The following is a 23010-nucleotide window of genomic DNA, read 5'->3' on the forward strand; positions in this document are numbered from 1 at the left end:
CACGGTTGGCCCACCTGCCGGCCTCTCCCCCTGAGCAGTGAGTTCCTGGAAAGCAGGCACGGTGGGTGCTCAGTTAATGCTTCTGGGGTGAAGGCCTGGGAAGGAGGCTGGGACAGCATCCGTTCTAGAACATTTGGCATCACTTCTCCCTGTCCGGATGCTGCCATAACTCCCAATTGATCTTGCTATTTTTTGTTGTTGTTGTTAATCCTCACCTGAGGATGTTTTTTTTCCATTGATTTTGAGAGAGAGAGAGAGAGAGAGAGAGAGACATCGATGTGAGAAAGACACATCGATTGGTTGCCTCTTGTACTCGCCCAACTGGAGCTGGGGATGGGACCTGCGACCCATGTATGTACTCTTGACCGGCCGTTGAATCCGAGACCCTTCAGTGCGTGGGCTGACACTCTAACCAGGGAGCCACACCAGCCAGGACATCTGCTGTTTTTTTGCTTCTAAGACATCACCTCTGACATGTCCCCAAACCTCTTTTTTTTTTTTTTTCCCTAAAGAAAAAGCCTCTCCTCCCAGCCGCTGGGGACGGCACACGGTTCGCCCTCATGGTTTGCTTTGGAGAGCAGTTGGCGTCTCCGAAACAGCCCTCGAGACTGTCTGCATGGCGGCGCGCAGGGTAATAAAATAAAAAGCAATTTGTACGTGGCAAGGAATTTGAATTGAAGCATAATTCCATTTTCTGCAGAAAAGCCAAGCTGTTCTCACAGTCTGTCATCCCGCCAGGGCTCTCTGACTTGCTCAAGCCCAAGGCTCCTCCCTCCTCCCCATCAGCCACTGGTTCCTTCTAATTTAATTCTAAGCGGCAGGGCTCCCAGTGTCCCCAGTAAATGTTTGCTCTCTCTCAGCTGAGCCAGCTTGGTCTATGCTCTTTGCAAATGCCTGGCTGACCTGGGATGAAAAATCGTGGCTATACGATCCCAGAAACTTGTCCCCTCCCCGCTGTCCTGGTTCTATCGGTGGTTTTCAGTTATCTGTCACTGCATAACCACCCACTCCAAAATGTCGTGGCTTGAAGTCGCATTTTCTTATTGATCATGATTCTGAGGGTGGCTGGGCTCAGTGGGGTGGTTCTTCTGCTCCCTGAGTGTGGGTCAGGTTGCTCTTATGGCTGCATTCAGCTGGGAGCCCGTCTGCGGCTGGAACATCCACAATGCCCCCTCCTCCTCCAGGGCTTCTCTCCGCGGGGCCTCCATCATTCGGGGGCCTAGCTGGCTTCCTTCAGCGCCGCGGCTGGCTCCCCAGGGAGGGACATTCTGAGAGGCAAGCCCCTTTGCAAGTGCTTATCAAGCCTCACGCCTGCCAGAATCCCATGGGCCGAGCAAGCCACAGGGCCCATCCTCACGTCCCTGAGAGAGGGGATGTGCCAGACGCTTTCTCTCCACTCGGACTATTTCCAGCTCTCCGGCAAGGCCAAGAGCAGCACTGTCTCCCAGATCGCAAGGTCACATGTCAGGGCACAAGGTCACATGTCAGGGCACGTGAGAGGGAAGCCGCAGTCTTCCAGGTGGAGATCCTCTCAGTAGCTGAATGCCTAGGGACTCAGCCTCTGTGGACTGGGAACAGGTTTTATGCTTCCATTGATAGACAGCTACGTTGGGAGTGAGAGGGCGGGACTTCCTGTCTAGAGCACCCTGAGGAAGATAAACAGGAGGGCGGGACAGGGCCCTGGGCCGGAGTGTCCAAATAAGCTTTAAAGGAGCACTTGGGGCCACACAGCCCCTCAGGGGCTCCCAGAAAGGGGAGGCTGAGGCGGGGAAGAGGACAGACAGGCTCTGCTCCCCCGACTCAGAGCAGCCCCACGGCTGTGGCCTTGCAGACTGAGTTTTCCTCGGTTTTTAAAAAATATATTTTTATTGATTTGGGAGAGGGAGAGAGAGAGAGAAACATCCATGATGAGAGAACCATGGATCGGCTGCCTCCTGCACGCCCCCCCCACTGGGGATCAAGCCTGCAACCTGGGCATGTCCCCTGACCTGGAATCGAACCCGGGACCCTTCAGTCTGCAGGCCGATGCTCTATCCACTGAGCCAAACCCGCTAGGGCTCTTGTTTGAATGTTGTTTGAAGAAAGGGTTCTAAGGTTTAAACAAACAAACAAACAAACAAACAAATAAATGCAAGCAAGCTTTAAAATCACCTAGAGAGATTCCAGCCGTAAGAGCCATTCAGTCGGCTCAGGGCCCTGCTGCATGTGGGACAAAGGAGAGGGTGGCACCCTCAGTGCCAGGGAAGGGAAGCGGGCCACAGGCTTTGCCACGGAGGGCCGGGGCCGGCTGAGGCGGGCAGGGCAGGCAGCTGCCCACTCCAGGGTGGTGGGCAGGGTTCAGAGTCAGCTCCACACCAAGGCACCGTCTGCGCCCGCTAGTCAGACGGAGGGAACAGTCCTAGGATGTCCGGCCTCCTTACCCGGGCTGGCCCCAGGGCTGCCTACAGGTGGCATGCGGCCTGTAGGGCCGGAGCCAGGATGCTGGGGCCACTGCCTGGGAGCAGAGTGGGAGGAAGGGTGCTGGTCCTGGCCGGGACCTGAGTGGAAACCTGTGCTTTCCCTCAGCTCCTGCGGCCCATCGCTGGGGAGCCGGGGAGCCGGCGCTTTGCTGCAGAGCCCTCGGCTCTCCCCAGCGTGAGGCCTCGAGGTCGTGGGACCCAGGGATGCTGCCCTCCTCAGAGCAGCTTTAGGGAGAGGTTTTAGGGTAGCTGGTCCCACAAAGACATCCCGATCTGCCTCAAGAGCAGAAGCAGAGTGAGGCCGGCAGGGGATCAGGGCTGACTCTGTGGCCCAGCTGAGTGAGAAGCAGGCTGGCGTGCACGGCGGGAGCCTGTCTCCCGTGCCTCCTACCTCCAGCCCAAGATGCGTTCCCTCCAGTCCACCAGGTTTGCATTGTCACAATCAAGTTCAGTGACGTGAAACAGCACACATGACCTGTCAGAGCTCCTGGGTCAGGAGTCCGGGCGGGCCTCAGGGGCCCTGGGGTTAGGTCTCACGCTGCAGCCCTAACAGTTAGATGTCAGCCGGCCGCAGCCTCCTGGGGAGGGTCAGATCAGGAGAAGCCGCCTCCAAGCGCTCAGGCTGCTGAGAGGGCTGATCTTGGGGCTGCTCTCAGGCCCAGGACCCCAGCTCCCCGCCACGTGGCCTCCTCCGCGTGGCCGCTGACTCCCTCCGCCTGCAGGGAGAGCTTCTCAGGGCAGGCAGGGCCCAGTCCCTTTTTGGGGCTCTCACCTGATTAAGTTAGGTTCACACCCGAGCTCCCCATCAACTCATTGGGACCCTAATGTCACCTGCAAAATCCCTTCGCTGTTAGGTTCCAGCCCCAGGACCACCCTAATCCCCCTCTTGCTTGCTAAGACCTCCCACCCCAGACCCACTCAAGAACAAGTCCCTAGACCCGCTCCTCTCAGCGGAGATGGAAGACTCAACTCTCCATCTTACCGCCCCCACCCCAAGGTGTTTGATGAGGTGGCAATACTTACATCAAAGAAATAGGTCCCCCAAAGGGACTCAATCTTTGGGGACTGTACCTCCTCCCAAAGAAGTGACCCGTGGTGACAGGGATCCGGGATAGTGAGTGATGAAATGGTCTATTGGGATGCTGGGAAGGTCACTCTGGGTCACTCTGCTGAGATGACCACTTACCTCGTTCCTCTCCAGGGCCCTTCTCACACGCTTTAGGGTCACGCCTCCTCCCTCACGCCAACCCCGAGGGCCCCTGGGCAGTCAGTCGCCTGTGCTCCGGGTGCTTGTGTTTGGCAAAGGAGCGACTGGAGGACCCTGGCATCGGGAACTGCCCGGTCTCCTCTCCAGAGTGTTACCGATGACAATGGTCACACGCGCCACGTCCCGAGCACTGACTCCGTGCTCAGCGCCACGCCGAGCGGTCCGTGCAGGCCTCAGCCAGCTTGAAGAGCAGGGACTCTCAGAGTCCTTGTTTCCAGTGTGGAAACTGAGTCTCTGAGGGGCTACATGTCTTGCCCAAGGTCACGTGGCTGGTGAGTGACAGAAGTAGGATTGCCCCTCCATGGCCACCGTGACAGTGCCTCTCTTGGGCCCTAGCATTTCCTGTCCCTGGGATGGGGCGTGCGTGTGCCCCGCCCACCTTGCAGGCACAGCCACACTGGGGCTCTGGAGCGTGGGGGATGGGCATGGGGCAGGAGGAGCTGGCTGCGGGCATAGGCCTGAGGACCTTGGGGGGGGGGGTGCCTTTGCAGCACGGCAGCCCCCCTGAAGCCTTGGAGATGCTGGGTAAGCGCTGAGTGGCTAAGAGGAAACAAACCAACCTACACCCAGGAACTAAATGCCCAGAGACCCGTGTGTAGCGCCTGCCAGGTAACCGAGCTGCACGTCCCCATGTGCCATCAGAGGACACGTGAGACTAGGCAACTGTGCAAGGGCTGCCCCGGGGGGTGGGACGGCCCGGGGGGGGGGCTGCCCGGGTGGGGGGGGCTGCGGCTGCAGAGCCCGAGGGAGTGCAGTTGGAAGACATGCAGCAGGTAAGGTCTCTGCCGTTGACCACCCCCTGCCCCCCCCACCCCCCGGGACTCAAGGAGGTGCAGGACCAACGGCACCTGCCTCCCAGGCTGGGCGGGCTCCGTGGTTGCTGTCGGGGTTTGTTTTCTGTCTGCACCTTTCTTAGCTAAATGCCAGTCGTGAGGGTAAAGGCACATGGTCCAGCCCTGTGCCCGGTGCAGGTCACCTTTACGGTAAGAGGCAAGCTCTCTCTGTCCCTGCCTGTCTGTCTCTCCCTCTCCGCTTCCTCCCGCCCCCCCCACCCCCCCCCCCCGCCCCGGTTTCTCCCATCCTCTGGCGTCATCAGTTCTAGGACTCCCTCTGCTTCTGAAAAGGGGGGAGCGGCGCCTGGGACAGCGGAACAACAAAAACTGCACGTGCCGCTGGGGGCCTGGCCGCTGGGGTCCTGGCCGCAGGGGGGACGGGCCACTGGGGGGATTGGCCGCTGGGGGAACTGGCCGCTGGGGGAACTGGCCGCTGGGGGCCTGGCCGCTGGGGGGATTGGCCGCTGGGGGGATTGGCCGCTGGGGGAACTGGCCGCTGGGGGGACTGGCCGCTGGGGGCCTGGCCGCTGGGGGAACTGGCCGCTGGGGGGCCTGGCCGCTGGGGGAACTGGCCGCTGGGGGGACTGGCCGCTGGGGGGACGGGCCACTGGGGGGATTGGCCGCTGGGGGAACTGGCCGCTGGGGGAACTGGCCGCTGGGGGCCTGGCTGCTGGGGGAACTGGCCGCTGGGGGGACGGGCCACTGGGGGGATTGGCCGCTGGGGGAACTGGCCGCTGGGGGAACTGGCCGCTGGGGGGATTGGCCGCTGGGGGGATTGGCCGCTGGGGGGACTGGCCGCTGGGGGAACTGGCCGCTGGGGGGATTGGCCGCTGGGGGGACTGGCCGCTGGGGGAACTGGCCGCTGGGGGGATTGGCCGCTGGGGGAACTGGCCGCTGGGGGGACTGGCCGCTGGGGGGACTGGCCGCTGGGGGGCCTGGCCGCTGGGGGGACTGGCCGCTAGGGGGATTGGCCGCTGGGGGGCATGGCCGCTGGGGGGATTGGCCGCTGGGGGAACTGGCCGCTGGGGGGACTGGCCGCTGGGGGAACTGGCCGCTGGGGGGATTGGCCGCTGGGGGGCCTGGCCGCTGGGGGGATTGGCCGCTGGGGGAACTGGCCGCTGGGGGGACTGGCCGCTGGGGGAACTGGCCGCTGGGGGGCCTGGCCGCTGGGGGGATTGGCCGCTGGGGGGCCTGGCCGCTGGGGGGCCTGGCCGCTGGGGGGCCTGGCCGCTGGGGGGACTGGCCGCTGGGGGGACTGGCCGCTGGGGAAACTGGCCACTGGGGGAACTGGCCGCTGGGGGGATTGGCCGCTGGGGGGCCTGGCCGCTGCGGGAACTGGCCACTGGGGGGCCTGGCCGCTGGGGGGACGGGCCGCTGGGGGACCTGGCCGCTGCGGGAACTGGCCGCTGGGGGGACTGGCCGCTGGGGGGATTGGCCGCTGCGGGAACTGGCCACTGGGGGGCCTGGCCGCTGGGGGGACGGGCCGCTGGGGGACCTGGCCGCTGCGGGGACTGGCCGCTGGGGGGACTGGCCGCTGGGGGGATTGGCCGCTGCGGGAACTGGCCACTGGGGGGCCTGGCCGCTGGGGGACCTGGCCGCTGGGGGGCCTGGCCGCTGGGGGAACTGGCCGCTGGGGGAACTGGCCGCTGGGGGGCCTGGCCACTGGGGGGCCTGGCCGCTGGGGGGACTGGCCGCTGGGGGGCCTGGCCGCTGGGGGGCCTGGCCGCTGGGGGCCTGGCCGCTGGGGGGACTGGCCGCTGGGGGGACTGGCCGCTGGGGGACCTGGCCGCTGGGGGGACTGGCCGCTGGGGGGACTGGCCGCTGGGGGGCCTGGCCGCTGGGGGGACTGGCCGCTAGGGGGCCTGGCTACTGGGGGGCCTGGCCGCTGGGGGGACTGGCCACTGCCTGATGGAGCGGCGGACTCAGTGCACACTGATCAGACACCCAGGGAGGGCCCGCCCGCCCACGCTCAGCCTGGGGTGGCAGGTGCAGAGGGGAGAAGAGTTGGGGGTTGGGGGTGGGAGGAGGCCCACGCTGGACCCTGAGGAATATCCTCGGAGCAGGGGTGGTCGGCGTCCCTGCCTTGCCCAATGCCCTTGCTCCAACACCACTGCGGTCTCTGGAGAGGGAGCAGGACAGGGGAGGGGTCTGCAGTTGCCCGGGCACCTTCGCCACCCATCCTGCTTAGCCAGCCTCCTCCTCCTCCTTGGTCTCCACCGTCCTGCCCCCGTGCCTGCGGGCTGTCCCCTCTGTTCCGGTGAGAAACAGTCCAAGTCAAATGTGGTTCCAGACCAGGGAGGGGGCCACTCCTCTCAGGAAGCCCTGCCCTCTCACTTCTGCACCCAGGTGGAGGGAGAGACCCCAGACACCAAAGGAGGGAGAGTTATTGCCTACGACCTGGAGGGGGGGACGTTTGTGAGTGGGACGAGAGCTCTGGGGGTTCCGGCCCACCTGGGCGATCCCTTCTTCTGTGAAGGTCAGGGTCTTGACCTCCAGCCTGAGATCAGAGGTCTGTTCTGGCCTCCACACGCTCAGCCTCGGGGCAGCCGGGAGCGAGGTCATCCGTGGTCAGGGCCTGGCAGATGGGCCACAGGAGGGAAGAGGCAAGGTGTTCGGAGATAACCCCATTTGTCCTGTCAGTCGATTTGATTTATCGCTCAGGTTTTCAGCTGAAATTACAGGGAAACAGCACCCTAATCCCAGCAGGTTTAATCAGGAGAGCTGATGTATAGATTGATTACAACTTAATAGATTTCCTGTGTTAGGAGCTGAGTGGAACCAATGAGTAATTGTGTGAGTGAGGCTGGCCTGTTACATTGGGAGACAGAAAAGAAAAACGAAACCCAGGAAGCGAGGGGAGGAAGGAAGGGGGTTTAAGATGTGAGGTGAGAAAGGCTGGGGAGAGAACCCCAGAGGAGAGGCGGGCTGGCCAGGAAGAGAGGAAGAAGCAAGTGGAATTGGGTGAATTTGGGGAGAAAGCTTTTGGGACCAATCTAGTGTAGCTCATTGTTGAACTCTTCTGAGCGACAGTCTGTAAAATGGGCAGAATCTGTACCTTCCTCACAGGGTGGCTGTGGAAGTAAATGAGGTTGTATGTGTGGAAGAGCTGAGCGTGGTCCCTGATACACAGAAGGGGCACAGCGGGGAATGGGGTCCAAGGAAGAGGGAGGAAACAGGAAAGCGGGAGGAGAGAGAGGACAGATCACAAGAAAGAGAATCCGGCGACACGGATTCAGCGATGCCCCAACTGCCGTGGAAGAGACCGCCACGTGCCCGCCGCGGCCACGCTCCCTGTCCACAGCCATCCACTTTTACTTTGGGCCAGAATAACGTTTCCCAGCCTCCTTCTGTCAGGTGAGGCCACGTGACAAATTCTGGCCAGCGATGCAGGTTGAGGTGAGGCCTTTAAAGGAAAGGCGTAGCTCTCTGCTTCCATCTCCCCCGCTGATGCACCGTCCGGGACCAGGGACCTGTAGAGAGCGCCTGGGAAGGCACATGGGCATTTCTTTAATTATTGTCAGCTGAATCCAGTGGCGTCAGCAAAGCCACGTCCTGGAAACACACTTTGCCAAAAGGCAGGAGTGTTGTCAGCTTGACCTTCAGCCAAGCACCAGGAATGAATACGACTCGGGCCCACCCAAGAATGCGCATAATCTCCTTTGTCTTGACTTTTAGTAAAACTTTCTGTTATAAAATAAACACGCTGTATGGGCTCAGGGTCACTGTTCCTGTCCCTGTCCATGTCAGAGGACAGTGGTTCCACCCGGCCCCAGCTTTTTCCTTCTGTCTCTGTGTCTGTCTCTTTCTTTCATTTTCTCAAACCCCAGCCGCCCCTACTCAGGAACTGGACCGCTCTCTAGCCGCGCTGGATGCGGAAAAGAGAGAAATATTTACAGGGACCCTGTGGACAAGGGACGGCCCAGGAATGGCAGTGTTGTGATGGAAGGAACCAGGTGAACTTAACTCGTCCTGGTGACCTCGGTGAGCGGCTCTACTGACCTGGACTTGCAGGAAGAGAAGTACACCGTCACCTCTTTAGGCCAGTGGTCGGCAAACTCATCAGTCCGCAGAGCCAAACATCAACAGCACAACGATTGACATTTCTTTGGAGAGCCACATTTTTTTAAACTTAAACTTATTCTAACGCCACTTCTTCCAAATAGACTCACCCAGGCCGTGGTATTTTGTGGAAGAGCCACACTCAAGAGGACAAAGAGCCGCATGTGGCTCGCGAGCCGCAGTTTGCCGACCACGGCGTTAGGCCACTCCGATGCTGCAGCTTCTCAACGTGCAGCCGATCATACCCAACCGGGTGCTGCCGGCCAGACTTCCGGAGACGAACGTTCCCCGTCTGCACCGCCCAGTGTGGCAGCCCCTGGACACGCGTGGCCATTGAGCACCTGCATGTGGCCAGTGCAATCGAGGGACCGCATTTAAGTCTTGCTGAATTTTAACAAACTTCTAGTAGCCATAGGTGGCTGAAGGCTGCCACACTGAGATCATAGCTGCGGGTCACAGGTGTGCTCAGCTGCCCAGGCCTCTCGGAGACCCCTCTGCCCTTTCGGCTCCTTCGCCCTGCTGGGAAGAGGCTCCTGGGGCCGGCTCCTCCTGGCCTCCGGTTTGGAATTGGGCCTGTGCTTCGGCAGGGGACTAGGAGTCCTTGGTTGTTAAGAGAATGAAAATCTGTTCGATTTCAGCTGCTTTTCGATCCGGCCTTTCCTGGCAGGATTTCCTGCTCCCTCTCGTAACAGCATCCACAGTTTCCTGGTAGCCTGGTCGGCAGCCGCGGCCTTCCCAACTTGAGGAAAACGTACAGCTGTTTGCGAAAGAAGTGGGACTTGCCAAGGTAACGGCCTAGTCTGAGTGTCTGCTGTAGGGCTCTTAAAGAGACACTCGTCTCCTCCCTGGCCTTCTAGAGCTCATCGTAAGATGTTTTTCTCTGATCACCAAAACTCTCAATGTAGTGCAGTAATAACCCTTCCCTCGTCATTAAAGACTGTGTAGGGAAAGCATGTCAAACTCGCAGTCCGCGGGCCACTTGCGGGCCACAACAAATATTTTTGCGGCCCAGCTAATATAACGGTACGTAAGAAACGTTTTAATAAAAATTTCGTAACTTAAGTTTTACAATATCCTGTTATACATAATTATTAATAATGAATCACAACGTTCGCTAATGACTGATGACTATAATCATGTTGCATTCATTTCCCTTACGTGCCTTACTCGCAGGCTCACCATTTCCCTCCACTAATACCAGCGGCGAATATTTTAGCGGCCGATGGCCACCTCATTCGTCTTGGACTGACTTGTTTAGTGTGCGCAACAGGAAATGCTTTGCTTTCGGAGAACAAGAAAAATGGGTTTATTTGCGTTACGCTTATTAATTTGTGCAGTTATTCAGGGTCTGGTAAGTTAATATTCAAGACAAAATATTAGTTTTTATTAAAATGTTCTATTATTTTATGTTAACAATGACTCATTTAGCTCAGCCCTTTGTATTCAGCATGTCTCTATCGAAATAAACCTATGTGTGTATGAAAATGGAAGCTTTTGTGTTTCTGCGGCCCACGTACACTTACACCGTGTTTATGTGGCCGCGTCAGCCTGTGAGTGTGACATGCTTGGTGTCCGGCACAGGACAGGCTGTGTAGCTGCAGCCTGGGAGCTGGAGCTGCAGCGCTGGTTGGTGGTAGAGATTTTGGAAGAGGAGCAGCTCAGGCAATGAAGGCAAGGCCCAGGACGGGCCCTGCGCGTGGCGGCTGGCCAGCAGGGGAGGCCAGAGGCACGGGCATTGGCGGTGCGGGCGGTTCCATCGTGTTGTAGTCACAAGCAGCCGGACACCCCTGGTGCGAGCTGAGCGGGGTGGTCACAGGGAGGAGGATCCAGAGGGAAGGGAGAGCACCTGTTAGCCCAGCAGGAGGCCTCCCTGGAGGCGTGTCTCCCTGGGGGAGGCCTACGCCTGCGTCAAAGTGCCTCTAACTGGTTAAGTCAGACCCACCCGGTAAGCGCCCGCGGATGAACTTAAATCAAACGGATCAGGGACTTCATCACAACCACAGAATTCCTTCATGAAGCACCTGGCTTAGTCTTTGGTTAAATGCCTCCAAGACGGAGCGTGTTGGCTATAAGATGGCCACTGCCTCCCTTCCATCCTCCAGCTCTTGGGAGAGTATCCCCCGAGCCCGCCCTAAATGAAAGCAGGTGAGAACGGGAATTCTGGGGACTGCAATTCAGCCTTGACAAGTTGATATGTCAGAAGCCATCACATCTATAAACTCCCCCTTACTCCCCTTAAGCTAAATTTGGGTTGGGTTTCTATCACTTGGGATGAAAAGGCTCCTGACTCAGTTGCCATTTATTGAGCGCCTTACACATGATATTTCACTTAATCCTTCCTCACACATACATCAATGAGCTAGGTATTATTTACAACTAGAGGCCTGGTGCATGAAATTCGTGCGCTGGGGGGAGGGTGTCACTCAGCCCAGCCTGCACCCTCTCCAATCTGGGATCCCTCTCACAATCTGGGACTGCTGGCTCCCAACCGCTCACCTGCCTGCCTGCCTGATTGCCCCTAACCGCTTCTGCCTGCCAGCCTGATCAACCCCTAACCATTCCCCTGTCAGCCTGATTGACGCCTAACTGCTCTCCTGCTGGCCCAATTGCCCCCAACTGCCTTCCCCTGCAGGCCTGTTTGCCCCTAACTGCCCTCCCCTGACGGCCTGTTTGCCCCTAACTGCCCTCCCCTGCCGGCCTGGTCGCCCCCAACTGCCCTCCCCTGCTGGCCTGGTCGCCCCCAACTGCTCTCCCCTGCTGGCCTGATCACCCACAACTGCCCTCCCCTGCCAGCCATCTTGTGGTGGCCATCTTGTGACGACATGGTCGCGGTGATCTTATGACCACATGGGGGCAGCCATCTTGTGACCACATGGGGGTAGCCATCTTGTGCGAGGGCGTGATGGTCAATTTGCATATTACCATTTTATTATATAGGATTTTGGAGACTGAGGCTCAGAGAAGTTAAGAAATTATTCAAAGACACAGAGCTCTAAGCAAAATCTGTCTTTCTACTGACAATGCCATAATGCCCGTCTGCCAAAAGGAGCCATCCCTGCTGGTGTATGAATTACTTGTACAGTTTGGAAGCTGACTTTAGCAAAATTATTATTTTTTCAGCTAAAAGAGGTCCAGAGCTGAGGCACTTTATTCAGCTGGTGACAGAACAAGGCCAAGAAACAGATTCTATCTTCAGGACCCAATGCCTGGCCTCGATGTGTTATTTGGCTGATGTCATCCAACTGTTTGATCTGTTTCCCCCGTCATGTTGGTGTCTGATTTTGAGGGGGATTATTTTTTAAGGTTTTAACTTTCATTTGGAGGCTTCTTCCTGCCTGAAATAGCTTAGATCCTAAACTCTCTTTCAGACATCAGCCGTGATCACAATGTCGGATGGATGGGTACGAACTCCTAGTGAGAGCGATCAGGAAAAGAGAGGAAGCCCAAAGGAACAACATGAGGACTGAAAGAGGAGACTCCATTACAGATTTTACAGGTATTAAAATGATAATCACAGTATATTATGAACAATTATATGCCAACAGATTCTACAACTTTGATGAAATGGACAAATTCCTTGGGAATGTACAAGTGGGTGAGATTTTTGAGCTGGGACTCCAGTGAGCTAAACCTCTTAAGTGCCAAACCCATCGGGCACTTTTGGGGTCTGACTCGGCTCCTCAGTGGCATTTGACTCTGCTGTCTGCTCCTCCCCAACATCTTCCTCTTCTGGCTCCTTTTAAACCTCTTTCTCTCTCCTCCCTGGTGCTGAATTTACAGTACCCTCTAGTGAGTCTCCCGGCCCTCTTTTTGTCCACATTTGTATGGACTAAATACAAATGGGGCTTTAGCTACCATTTGTATGCTGATGGCGCCCAAATCTGCAGCCCAAATTGCTTTGCTAAGCTCTGGATGGGCTAACTATCCAACGTTTGTCTAGACAACCATCTATGTTGGTCAACAAGTGCTTGCCACCCTTTGGGTGCCCTCAGACCCTCAAACTCAACTTCTCCTCTTCGCTAATAATATCCAGTTTGCATTTGGGAGCTATGCCTCCCCCATTCTCAATCCCTGTAGGTCCCCTCGCTAGTCCATGCTCCGCACTGTTGACTGAGTGGTTTTCTCCCAAAACCATAACCCATTATGGTGAGTTTAAAGCCGGGGTTCAAATTCTTTGACATTGCTCCATTGAGAGATGGGGTGTCCTCCATTTGAATCTAAGCAGGTTTGCGACTGCTTCCACCAATAGAAGTCACAGAAGTGACACTGTGTGACTTCTGAGGTTAGCGTCCACTGGTCCTGCCAGGCCCCTCGGAGGAATTTCCTCTCAGAACTCAGCACCATGTTGTGAAAAGTCCAGGTCACGTGAAGAGGCCACGTGAAGAGGCCACGTGCAGAGGCCACGGGAAGAGATCACATGCAGAGACATGTGCAGAGGTCACGTGCCGAGGCCACGTGCAGAGGTCACGTGCAGAGACCATGTGCAGAGGTCATGTGCCGAGGCCACGTGCAGAGGCCACGTGCAGAGACCATGTGCAGAGGCCACGGGAAGAGATCACATGCAGAGACATGTGCAGAGGTCATGTGCCGAGGCCACGTGCAGAGGTCACGTGCAGAGACCATGTGCAGAGGCCACGGGAAGAGATCACATACAGAGACATGTGCAGAGGTCACGTGCAGAGACCATGTGCAGAGGCCACGGGAAGAGATCACATGCAGAGACATGTGCAGAGGTCACGTGCAGAGACCATGTGCAGAGGCCACGGGAAGAGATCACATGCAGAGACATGTGCAGAGGTCACGTGCAGAGGCCACGTGCAGAGGTCACGGGCAGAGGTCACGGGCAGGTGCTCCAGCCAACAGTCGCAGTGGAGTCAGCTTTTGGGTTATCCCAGTCCAGGCACCAGACCTGAGAATCTCTTCGGAAGTGAGGGCTCTGGCCCAGCTGTTCCAGCTGCCTCCACTGAGTCTTCGCAGCTGAGCCTCCAGACATAATGGAGCGAAGAGCTGCCTCAGCTGTGCCGTCCATTTTCCAGACCCACACAACTTGTCATCATGACAAAATGGTTGAGCCACGCCAGTAAGTGTTGGGTAGTTTGTTACATCGTCCAGAATAGTAACTGGGACACTTAACGCCACACACCTGCTTAAGATGTCCCAGTGACTCTGCATCGCCACCCGGATCAAGTCCCAATTCCTTTGCCCTTCATGCCGAGGTTCCTGCCCATCTCCTGCCCCGCCCACACGAGCCCCGGCCCAGCCATACTGCAGTTCCTGGAGTGTTCCTACCTTCTAGGCCTTCATGCCTTTCTTTGTACATGCTGATGTTCTGCCCTGATCGCTCTCTGACCCCCGTTATTAAGTGAATCATCTGGGAAACTGGGGGATGTAACTCCACTTCCTCCTCTGAAACCCTTTCGTCCAGGAACCACCGAGTTTGCGTGGCTCTAACACAGTTCAGGTTCTCTGTGGAAGAACACTTTAAAAGGTAAGGTTATAGTCTAGGTCTCTGAGCAGTTATGTGGATCTGGAGCCAGATTGCCTGCATTCAGATCCCAGCTCTATCACTTACTGGGTGACTTTGTGCAAGTTCCTTAACTTCTCTGTGCTCCATTTTCCCCATCTGTGAAATGGGTAACATATAATACTTCATAGAGTTGTGGTCAGGATTAAATGAGTTAAGATGTGTGAAGTGCTTAGAATGGTGTCTGCAGGGAGTGCTTGGATAAAGAAGTGTTTGTTAAAAAAAAAAATCTCAATTATTAAAAAAATTAATACCCAACCAGAGAGAGAATTATGGAGGCAAAGAATCATATAAACACACAATTGCTTAAATCTGTGTGGCACGCTAGCCTATATAATAAAAGGCTAATATGCAAATTGACCGAACTGCGGAACAACCAGTCGCTATGACATGCACTGACCACCAGGGGCAGACGCTCAACTCAGGAGCTGCCCCCTGGTGGTCAGTGCACTCCCACAGGGGGAGCGCCACTCAGCCAGAAGCCTGGCTCACGGCTGGTGAGTGCGGTGGTGGTGGCAGGAGCCTCTCCCACCTCCGTGGCAGCGCTAAGGAGCAGCAAGCCGAGCGGTAAGGAGTGAGGGGTCCCGGGCTGTGAGAGGGATGTCTGACTGTCAGCTTAGGCCCAATCCCCGTGGAAATCCAGGCGGACATCCCCCGAGGGATCCTGGACTGCGAGAGGGTGCAGGCTGGGCTGAAGGGACCCCCTCCCCGCCCAGTGCACAGATTTTGTGCACCAGACCTCTAGTCTTTAATAGAAGTAGCTTTCTCTTAAAAAAGTAAAAATAAAATAAATCTCCAGCAAGTAGCTAACTCTAGTCAGTGCTCAAGTCTCCTTCAGTATCACCTTCTTTGGGAGGCCTCCCTGCTGCCTCCCCCACTGGAGCTGGCTCAGACAGGTTCCTGTTCTCAGCACCTCAGCCCCCGCACTTACACCGGTCACCGTCTGTCATTCCATCCTTGGGGTGTTAGTACCCCCTCCCCTATGACAACCTCCAAGGCAGAGGCCTTTATCCCCACCCACAGCTAAGTCACACTAGGCCTTCAATCAATGTGTATTACATGGAGCCTTGCTTTGATTTTATAATCCCAGTAACTCCAGCCCAGAAAAGGCTAGCCGAGTTCTTCTGAGTGATACAGCCACATCTTAGTGGCTGAACGGAGGCTAAAACTTACAGTCTTGTTCTCTGCGGATTGCCAGGCTTAAGCTGGTTACTGTGTGTGTGTGTGTGTGTGTGTGTGTGTGTGTGTGTCCACCAGTATCACCACTAACCCCTGCTGGCCATCTGCTTTTAGAATTACTTTAATCAGATAGCAGTAACATACCCCCCAAGGTCTTTGGGCGCCTCGCTCTGAGCCCCCGGGCTGTTTCACTCCGGGAGGAAGAGGATTACTGGGGAGTGGATTTGCACCCTTCCAGTTCTCCCCGCGATTTGCCGAGTTTCTGGATGCTCCTGATGCATTGGACCCCGGAGGTAAGCAGCGTCGCTTTCATCCTGAAAGCTCCCTTTTTCCAGGTGTGGCGGTGAGGGCGGCATGATTCGGAAAATCTAATTCAGAGCTGCCGGTGCGGACACAGACGGCTGTTCCTCTTGCTTCTATCAACTGCCCGTGGCCAACGCCAGACTGCGCCTGTCCTCGCTGGCTTCCTACCCCCCCCCCCCCCGCCCCCCCACCCCCCAGGCCTGCTTTCCCTCCAGGACCCTTCAGGGGGTGGTACCCAGCACCCCCATCCCACAGCTGGCGCATTTCTTTTCGCTTTTGGCGTGTGTATTTGTGTGTGTGTGTGGGGGGGTGCCCCCCCCCCTTTTTAAATAATCCTCACCCGAGGACACGCTTAGAGAGAGAGAAGGGAGAGAGGGACAGAGACAGGGAGTCAGAGAAACAGATCGGTGGCCTTCCCTCCGCTCTCCATCCCAGGTCCGCCCCGCCGCCCAGGTATTTGCCAGGACTGGGGATCGAACAGCCACCCTTGGGCGCGCAGGACGGCGCTCCGCCCCCGGAGCCGCGGGCAGCGGGGCCCCTTTCAGTCCGCGCGGAGACAGCCGGGCTCGGAGTCTCCTGCCTCCCTCTGCCCCCCCCCGCCTACGATCGCGTTTACCCCGGGAGACAACCCCGTTTAAACAGGATGACCCGAAGGCCTACTAGGCACCGGGCTCCCCGAGTTCCTCGCCTCCGTCTCCCTGACGTTCAAGGCCGCCTCCTCCAGATCCAAGGACTCGCACTCAGCTCTCCCGGCCCCGCCCGCCCCGCCCCGGGAGCCCGCGGCCAGCTCTCCGCGCCCTCGGCGGGGGGTCCCGCCCGAGCCCCTGTCCGGGGAGGGCGAGGTCTGTCCGTCCTCCCGCGCCGGACACCCGCTCCCTCCGCGCTCCTCCGCCACTTTCCTCCCTTCGCCCCGATCCGGAGGGGGCGTTTTTGGGGGGTGGGGTGGGGGCGGGGAGGAGGGCGGGGAAGGGGCCGGCGGGGCGGGGCGTCGGAGCGCTGTCGCCGGGAGTCACGCCGCCCGCCCGCCCGCCCTCGGCCGGGGAGCCGGAGCTCGCGGAGCGCGCAGAGGCCGGCGCGCGGGGAGCGGCGAGCGGGTCCTGCCAGCCGCGGGCGCCGGAGCCGCTGGCCGCCTGAGCCCGGCGCGGAGCCGCCCTCGGAGCCCGCGCCCCGGCCCCCCGAGCGCCCGCCATGGAGCCTTCGCACAAAGATGCCGAGACGGCGGCGGCGGCGGACCCGCGGGCGGCCGCGTCCAGCGGGGTGGTGGTGCAGGTCCGCGAGAAGAAGGGCCCCCTGCGCGCCGCCATCCCCTACCTGCCCTTCCCGGTGGCCGTCCTCTGCCTCTTCCTCAACACCTTCGTGCCGGGGCTGGGTGAGCCGGGGCTGGGGAGCCGGGGCTGGGGGAGCCGGGGCTGGGGAGCCGGGCCGGGGGAGCCGGGGCTGGGGAGCCGGGCCGGGGGAGCCGGGGCTGGGGGAGCCGGGGCTGGGGGAGCCGGGGCTGGGGGAGCCGGGGCTGGGTGAGCCGGGGCTGGGGGAGCCGGGCTGGGGGAGCCGGGGCTGGGGAGCCGGGCCGGGGGAGCCGGGGCTGGGGGAGCCGGGGCTGGGGAGCCGGGGCCGGGGGAGCCGGGGCCGGGGGAGCCGGGGCCGGGGGAGCCGGGGCTGGGGGAGCCGGGCCGCGGGGGCGGGCGGGCGGCGGCGCGGCTGCGGGTGCGCCCCCGGCAGGTGGGGAGCGGCGCCTGGAGGGCGCGGGGCTCCGGCCCGCCGCTCACCTCCCCCGGCCTGGGAACGAGGCTGTCCGGCCCGAAGAGCTGGAAACTTTGCCGGGATGTTGGAGCCCGCGGGCGGCGCCACGACCCCCCCCCCCCGTCCAGGCGCCCCGAAATCCTGCCCCTCCTCTCGCCGCGCATCCCTTTCTCCGCGGGGCCCGGGACCGGCAGGAGGGGCGCTGGCGAACACGCGTGGGAGCCCGGGAAGCCGGGGGAACCGGGGGTCGGGGGCCGGCCGTGTCGGGGCGCTCTGTACCAGACACCCGCTCCCCTGCTTTCGGGGACGCGATCCCGCCAGCAGCCCCGCCGGTCACCAAGCACCCCCGCGCGGCGCCGAGGGGACCGGGATGGCTAGTTTGGATACCTGTGGGTTTGTGTGTTTTCAAAGATTTTTAAAACTTGGTTTTTAGAGAGACAGAAAGGGCGGGGGAGAGAGAAACATGGTAACATCTTCGGGGTGCTTCCTGCACGCCCCCCTAGCCGCCCCCCCGCCCCCCAGGAACTGAGCCCTCCACCGGCAACCGGGCCTGTGCCGGGACCTCGGACCAGGAACCCAACCCGCACCCTCCAGGTGCACAGGACGAGCCCAACCCACTGAGCCACACGGGCCAGGGCGGACACCTGCGGGATGGGGTCACCCGTGGCTGGAGGTGACCCCACCTCACTCCCACCCTCCCGTTCCCTTGAACGTGGAGAGCGCGCCCGTGCAATTCTGTGCTGCAGCCTGGCTGTCTGGAGGGACCCTGATGTGTCCACCCCACCCCCCCCCTCACCCCGGATTCCAAATTTTAAAACCGGAGCCTTCGCAGAGACAGGGTGCCGGCGGGTGCGTCAGGGAGGGACCCCTCTTCCCCGCCACCCCCCCTCCGTCTGCACGCCCTCCCCCCCCCACTCAGCTGCCTGCTGGGCTCTCGCTGCCCTTCCTGCCGGGGCGCCCTCCCCCCTCCCGCGGGACAGGGGGCGCCCTCCCCGCTCCCGGGGGACAGGGGGCGCCGCTCCGCCCTCGTCAGGGCCGCTCCGGCTCCGAGGTTCCCGAGAAGCGAGGAGGCCGGTTCCGCCGAAGTGTCCTCTGTTCTGCTCCGGCCTCTCCCGCCGCCTCGCGCTTGGCGGCTTGGGGGGGCCTGTGCGGCGCCGGAGAGGGTCACCCCCCCCCAGGACAGCCGCTGTCCCTCTGCTGGTCTCTCCGCCCGCCCGCGGGGCCGCCCTCTGCCCGAGCAGGAGGCCAGGTGGTCGGCAGCGGTGCCCCCTCCGCGGTGCCTCACCCCCGCCGCCCGGGGCGCATTGGCCATTTGGGGTGCTGGTCCGGCGCGGGGGGGGGGGGCGGTCAGCAGGCGCGTCAGGACCCACCTGCAGGAGTGTGAGCACTGCCGGCCCTCTGCGGTGTGGCCATCACCGGCCGGGCTGCTCCTGAGGCCATGAATTTTTAAAAAAGTGGTGAATTCAGCAAATGCCACCCGCCGGGCTTTTGAGGAAACAAAGGCGCTGTGCCAGGCGCTGTGCCAGGCCCTGCTGAGCGGGCAGCCGCTGCCACCTGGGCCCGCCCCTGGGTCTCGCCTCGCCGGGTCCCTTTGCTGCCTCTCCCCCACCTTAGGGACCCAGTGATCCCTCCATACACTTTGCTTTGTTGGATCAGAATCCCATGGGATTTTTGTAGAAACCTTTCTGAGAAAATAAGGGAACCACAGAAGCAGTAGAACAGGTGAGTCCTGTCGGACAGATTTCTGCATTTTCCATGAGGGAATCCTGCGTGTTTCTTTCTTTTCTTTTTTTAAATATGTTTTATTGATTTTTTTACAGTGAGGGAGGGGGAGGGATAGAGAGTTAGAAACATCGAGGAGAGAGAAACATCCATCAGCTGCCTCCTGCACACCTCCTACTGGGGATGTGCCCACAACCAAGGTACATGCCCTTGACCGGAATCGAACCCGGGACCTTTCAGTCCGCCGGCCGACGCTCTATCCACTGAGCCAAACCGGTTTCCACTTGGCATGTTTCATTTCGTCCCTGTGGAGCTGACTGGGTGCACAGCCCCTGTCCCCCTCCCCCACCGGGAGGGGTCGCCATCCTGGCAGGGTTCTCACCTGTGAATCAGGGGTGCGTCCGGGTTGCGGGGAGGGCAGGGATTACCTAGAGCTCAGGGGTCTGGCGCGTGGGGGTGCTCTGGAGGTGGTGGCCCCTCTTGCTCTGTGCCCTTCTGCAGAGCTGACTCTGGTTCCATCGCTGGGTGTGTGTGTGTGTGTGGGGGGTGCCTTTCTGGACCTTTCTCTGAGCATTTGATCTCTCTGCTCCCCTCGACCTGCATGACAAACCAGCCCCGGCAACATGCGGGCGCCTCCCTGTCCACTGCCCCAGGCCCTCCTGGCTTATCGGAGCTCCGGTGAGAACAGAATGGTCATGTCTGGCTCTGGCCTTTGAGGAAATGCAGCTAATTTCAACCCATTCACTCATTCATTCCACGAGCACAGAGCGCCCGCCACATGCCAGGCACTGGGGATGTGATGGTGGATAAACCAGCCAGGATACCGTAGACCATCGGAGCAATGGGTGGGAACCGCGTTTAAATTCGCGAAGTGCCCCGAGGGCAGAGCCGCAGCGTTTTCAATGCGCCCAGTGGGAGCAGCACTAGGTCAGACCCTGCCGAGGAGACCCCTCCCCGCCCGAGCTCTCCCGTCCTCACTGCACGCCACTCTCTGACAACTGGGCAGACCCTGGGCCCAAAGGTCTTTTCCTTCCTGGAAGTTTCCTTCCCTGCACGGCCTCCTCGTGTGCACGTTGGACAAGAGTGCCAGCGTTGGGAGGAAGGAAGGCGGGGGTTCTCGCCGATGTAGGTGCTGTAGGTCCACGGAGGACCTGCCACGGAGAAGCCGTCTTCTCAGTTCCCTGGTGACTTCTTTAGTATTATTTTTTATTTTTTAAAAATATCTTTTTATTGATTTCAGAGAGGAAGGCAGAGGGAGAGAGAGAGAGAAACATCAATGATGAGAGAGAATCATTGATCAGCTGCCTCATGCACACCCCCTAATGGGAATCGAGCCTGCAACCCGGGCATCAAACCATAGGTTGGTGCTCAACCACTGAGCCACACCGGCTGGGCCCTGGTGACTTCTTGATCCAAGCAATAGTGCGGTCGGGATCACACTCCGGCCAATAAGAGGGATGCTTCCTCTCCTGGGAGTGGATGGGGAGCAGAAGTGATTTATGATCTTTCTGACTCCTCCTTGGAACAATAAAAGCTAATTTAAGAAATGGAGGATGAAGCCCTGGCCAGGTGGTTCAGTTGGTTGGCCCGTCATCCCGTACACCAAAAAGTTGCGGGTTCTATTCCCGGGCAGGGCGCATACTTAGGTTGCCGACTGGGCGTGTGAGGGAGGCAACCAATCAATGTTTCTCTCTCTCTCTTTCTCTTTCTTGTCCTCTATCTCTAAAATTCAGTGGAAACATCCTCTGGTGAGGATTACAAAAAAAAAGGATGGTAAAGAGAGTGGCCCAGTTCTATTCAGTGACACTCTACTAATAAACACCAGTGCCTGCACCTTCACAGTCCCAAGCAGGGCAGTTCTAAGGAAATACACAATTCCTCACGCACGTGAGGCACGCTCCTTGTTACGGCCCTAAATAGCCAGAGAGTTTGTCTGTTGGTCGGGGTAAGTTACACTTTCCTATGTTAAAATTATATCTGGATTGACTTGGTGGAATGAAAATGTTGGTAACCCCGAGCGTGGGACAGAGCGGAGCTTCCGCGGACTGTCAGCCATTCCGTCAGACTAATGTTGGCCATGCGTCACCTGCTGAATATTCATAAATACCTGGTCTGCCCCTAACATAGTGCCTGCTCTCTGAGCTCCACTGAAGTCTTGCTTCCCCTGTCAGAGCATCACTGGCAGGTTCAGCTTCTCTCTCGCTTCTCTGGGCCGAAGGCTCTCATGGGTATTTATTAGGTTCTACTTGAGGCATCTTTTGTATTGTTGACTTTTTATTACTCTTTCAAGAGTTTACTCTTTGTCCATATGTACGTTCCTTGTGTCCATATGTAAGCAACCGTTTTAAATTTCTCCTTGATATAGCATGTTTTGTGTGAATATTTATTAACCAGAATTATACTCCAGGAATAGGCATTAGCTTAATTTTATAGAAGCGAGGCAGGCCAGGAGCTGAAAGTTTATATCCTACTCGACCTTTTTTTGTTTATTTTGTTAATCCTCATGAGGATAATTTTCCTTTGCTTTTTTAGAGAGAGTGAAAGGGAGGGGGGTGTGGAGAGAGAGAGAAACATCCGTGTGTGAGAGACACATCCACCGGTTGCCTCTCACATGCGCCTTGACCGGGGACGGGGAGTGAACCCGCAACCCAGGTACCTGGCCTTGATTGGGAATCCAAACAGAGACCCTTCTGTGTGTAGACCGACGCCCTAACCACTTAGCCACACCAGCCAGGGCTCAGCCTTTTAAAGGAAGTTACTTGAGGATGTATTTTAGAAAACAACAGTGTAAACCAAGAAAGAGGATAAGAGATCCAGGGAATAACGTATCCAATCCATGGCAGCCCTGAAAGGCAACCTCAGGATAAAATCGTCCCCAGGTCTGGCGAGCAGTCTGTCTTATTAGCGTAGGAGGGTGGAGGCACCAGGAAAGCGGTCACTGAGGAGGGGTGGGGCGGGGGACCTTCCACAGAGTGGAATGGGGATACTGCAGGGGATTAATGTGTTAGAACACACACACCAGGAACTAAGCAAGGAACCCAAGGCGATGAGCGACTGCAGGAAGGACAGGAAGTTATGCTGAAGGACGTTTCTATTAGGACCCCCCACATGAAGGCGCCGGCCCAGTGAGAGCAGGGGGGTCAGCAGGCGTCAAGAAGAAGGACAGAAAGATTCCAAACAGTAAATGGACGGTTTGGAAGAGATTAGGGACCCGGGGAAGAAGGCACAGGTTTCTTCTTCCAACTGGGAAGAGGTGACCAGCGCCTTCTGGGAAAACCAGACATTGTCATGAGAGGCAGAGCTCCCACATGAAGCGGATAAAAACGTGGCCTGGTTTTGAGCAAGCGGTGGAGAGTGGGAACGGCTCCTGTACGTGGCGGGGCCTGTCCTGGCCCAGTGGTGCACAGAGGGCTCTTAGTTCTCCTGGACTCGGCAGCAAAGAGCATTGGCTTCGTCATATGATGTAAAGGCTGCTCAGTGGTTTTCAGCTTCTAAAACCAAACACAGACAAAGCACCGGAGACTAAAATAGCTAGGAAGGAGGACGGGAAGGCTTTCCACCTTGACAATGTGAAATGAAAAGCACAGCTTGGAGCTGGCAGACATGGAAGACAAGGGAAGGGCCATTGTGAGAGGGTGAATTGTTGCTCCCAATTGTCCACTGTCCTCCCCTGGCTTGCCACGCCTCCTGTGGGAGGGGAATGCTTCCTTCCCTGCCCATTGGTGTCAGGCTTGGACATGTGACTTGCTTTGGCCAATGGGATGTAAGTGGAAATGAAATGACGTCAGCTATGTCTGAGCAGACACCTGCAGGGGCACTGTGAGGTCTGCCTCCGTTCTTTCCCCTCTCTCATGAGAATGGCAGGTCTCAGGTGGGGGCCGCTCTTCAGCCTGGTTCCCAGAATCGAGGAAATCAGAGGCAGGG

The 23010-nt window shown here is 58.6% G+C and overlaps 1 protein-coding gene across 1 annotated transcript in view; it reads left to right on the forward strand.

Moving 5' to 3' along the window:
- The first annotated feature begins 16804 nt into the window (after window positions 1–16804).
- STUM (stum, mechanosensory transduction mediator homolog) overlaps window positions 16805–23010 on the forward strand; it is a 40185-nt gene continuing 33979 nt past the window's right edge. Inside the window, exon 1 of the mRNA XM_079763424.1 lies at window positions 16805–16993. Coding sequence (XP_079619550.1) covers window positions 16813–16993 — 181 coding nt within the window. The 5' untranslated portion in view covers window positions 16805–16812. The remainder of the gene's footprint in view (window positions 16994–23010) is intronic.

Source organism: Cnephaeus nilssonii (genome assembly GCF_951640355.1).
Source record: "Cnephaeus nilssonii genome assembly, chromosome: 23".
In the NCBI taxonomy this organism is placed as follows: Eukaryota; Metazoa; Chordata; class Mammalia; order Chiroptera; family Vespertilionidae; genus Cnephaeus; species Cnephaeus nilssonii.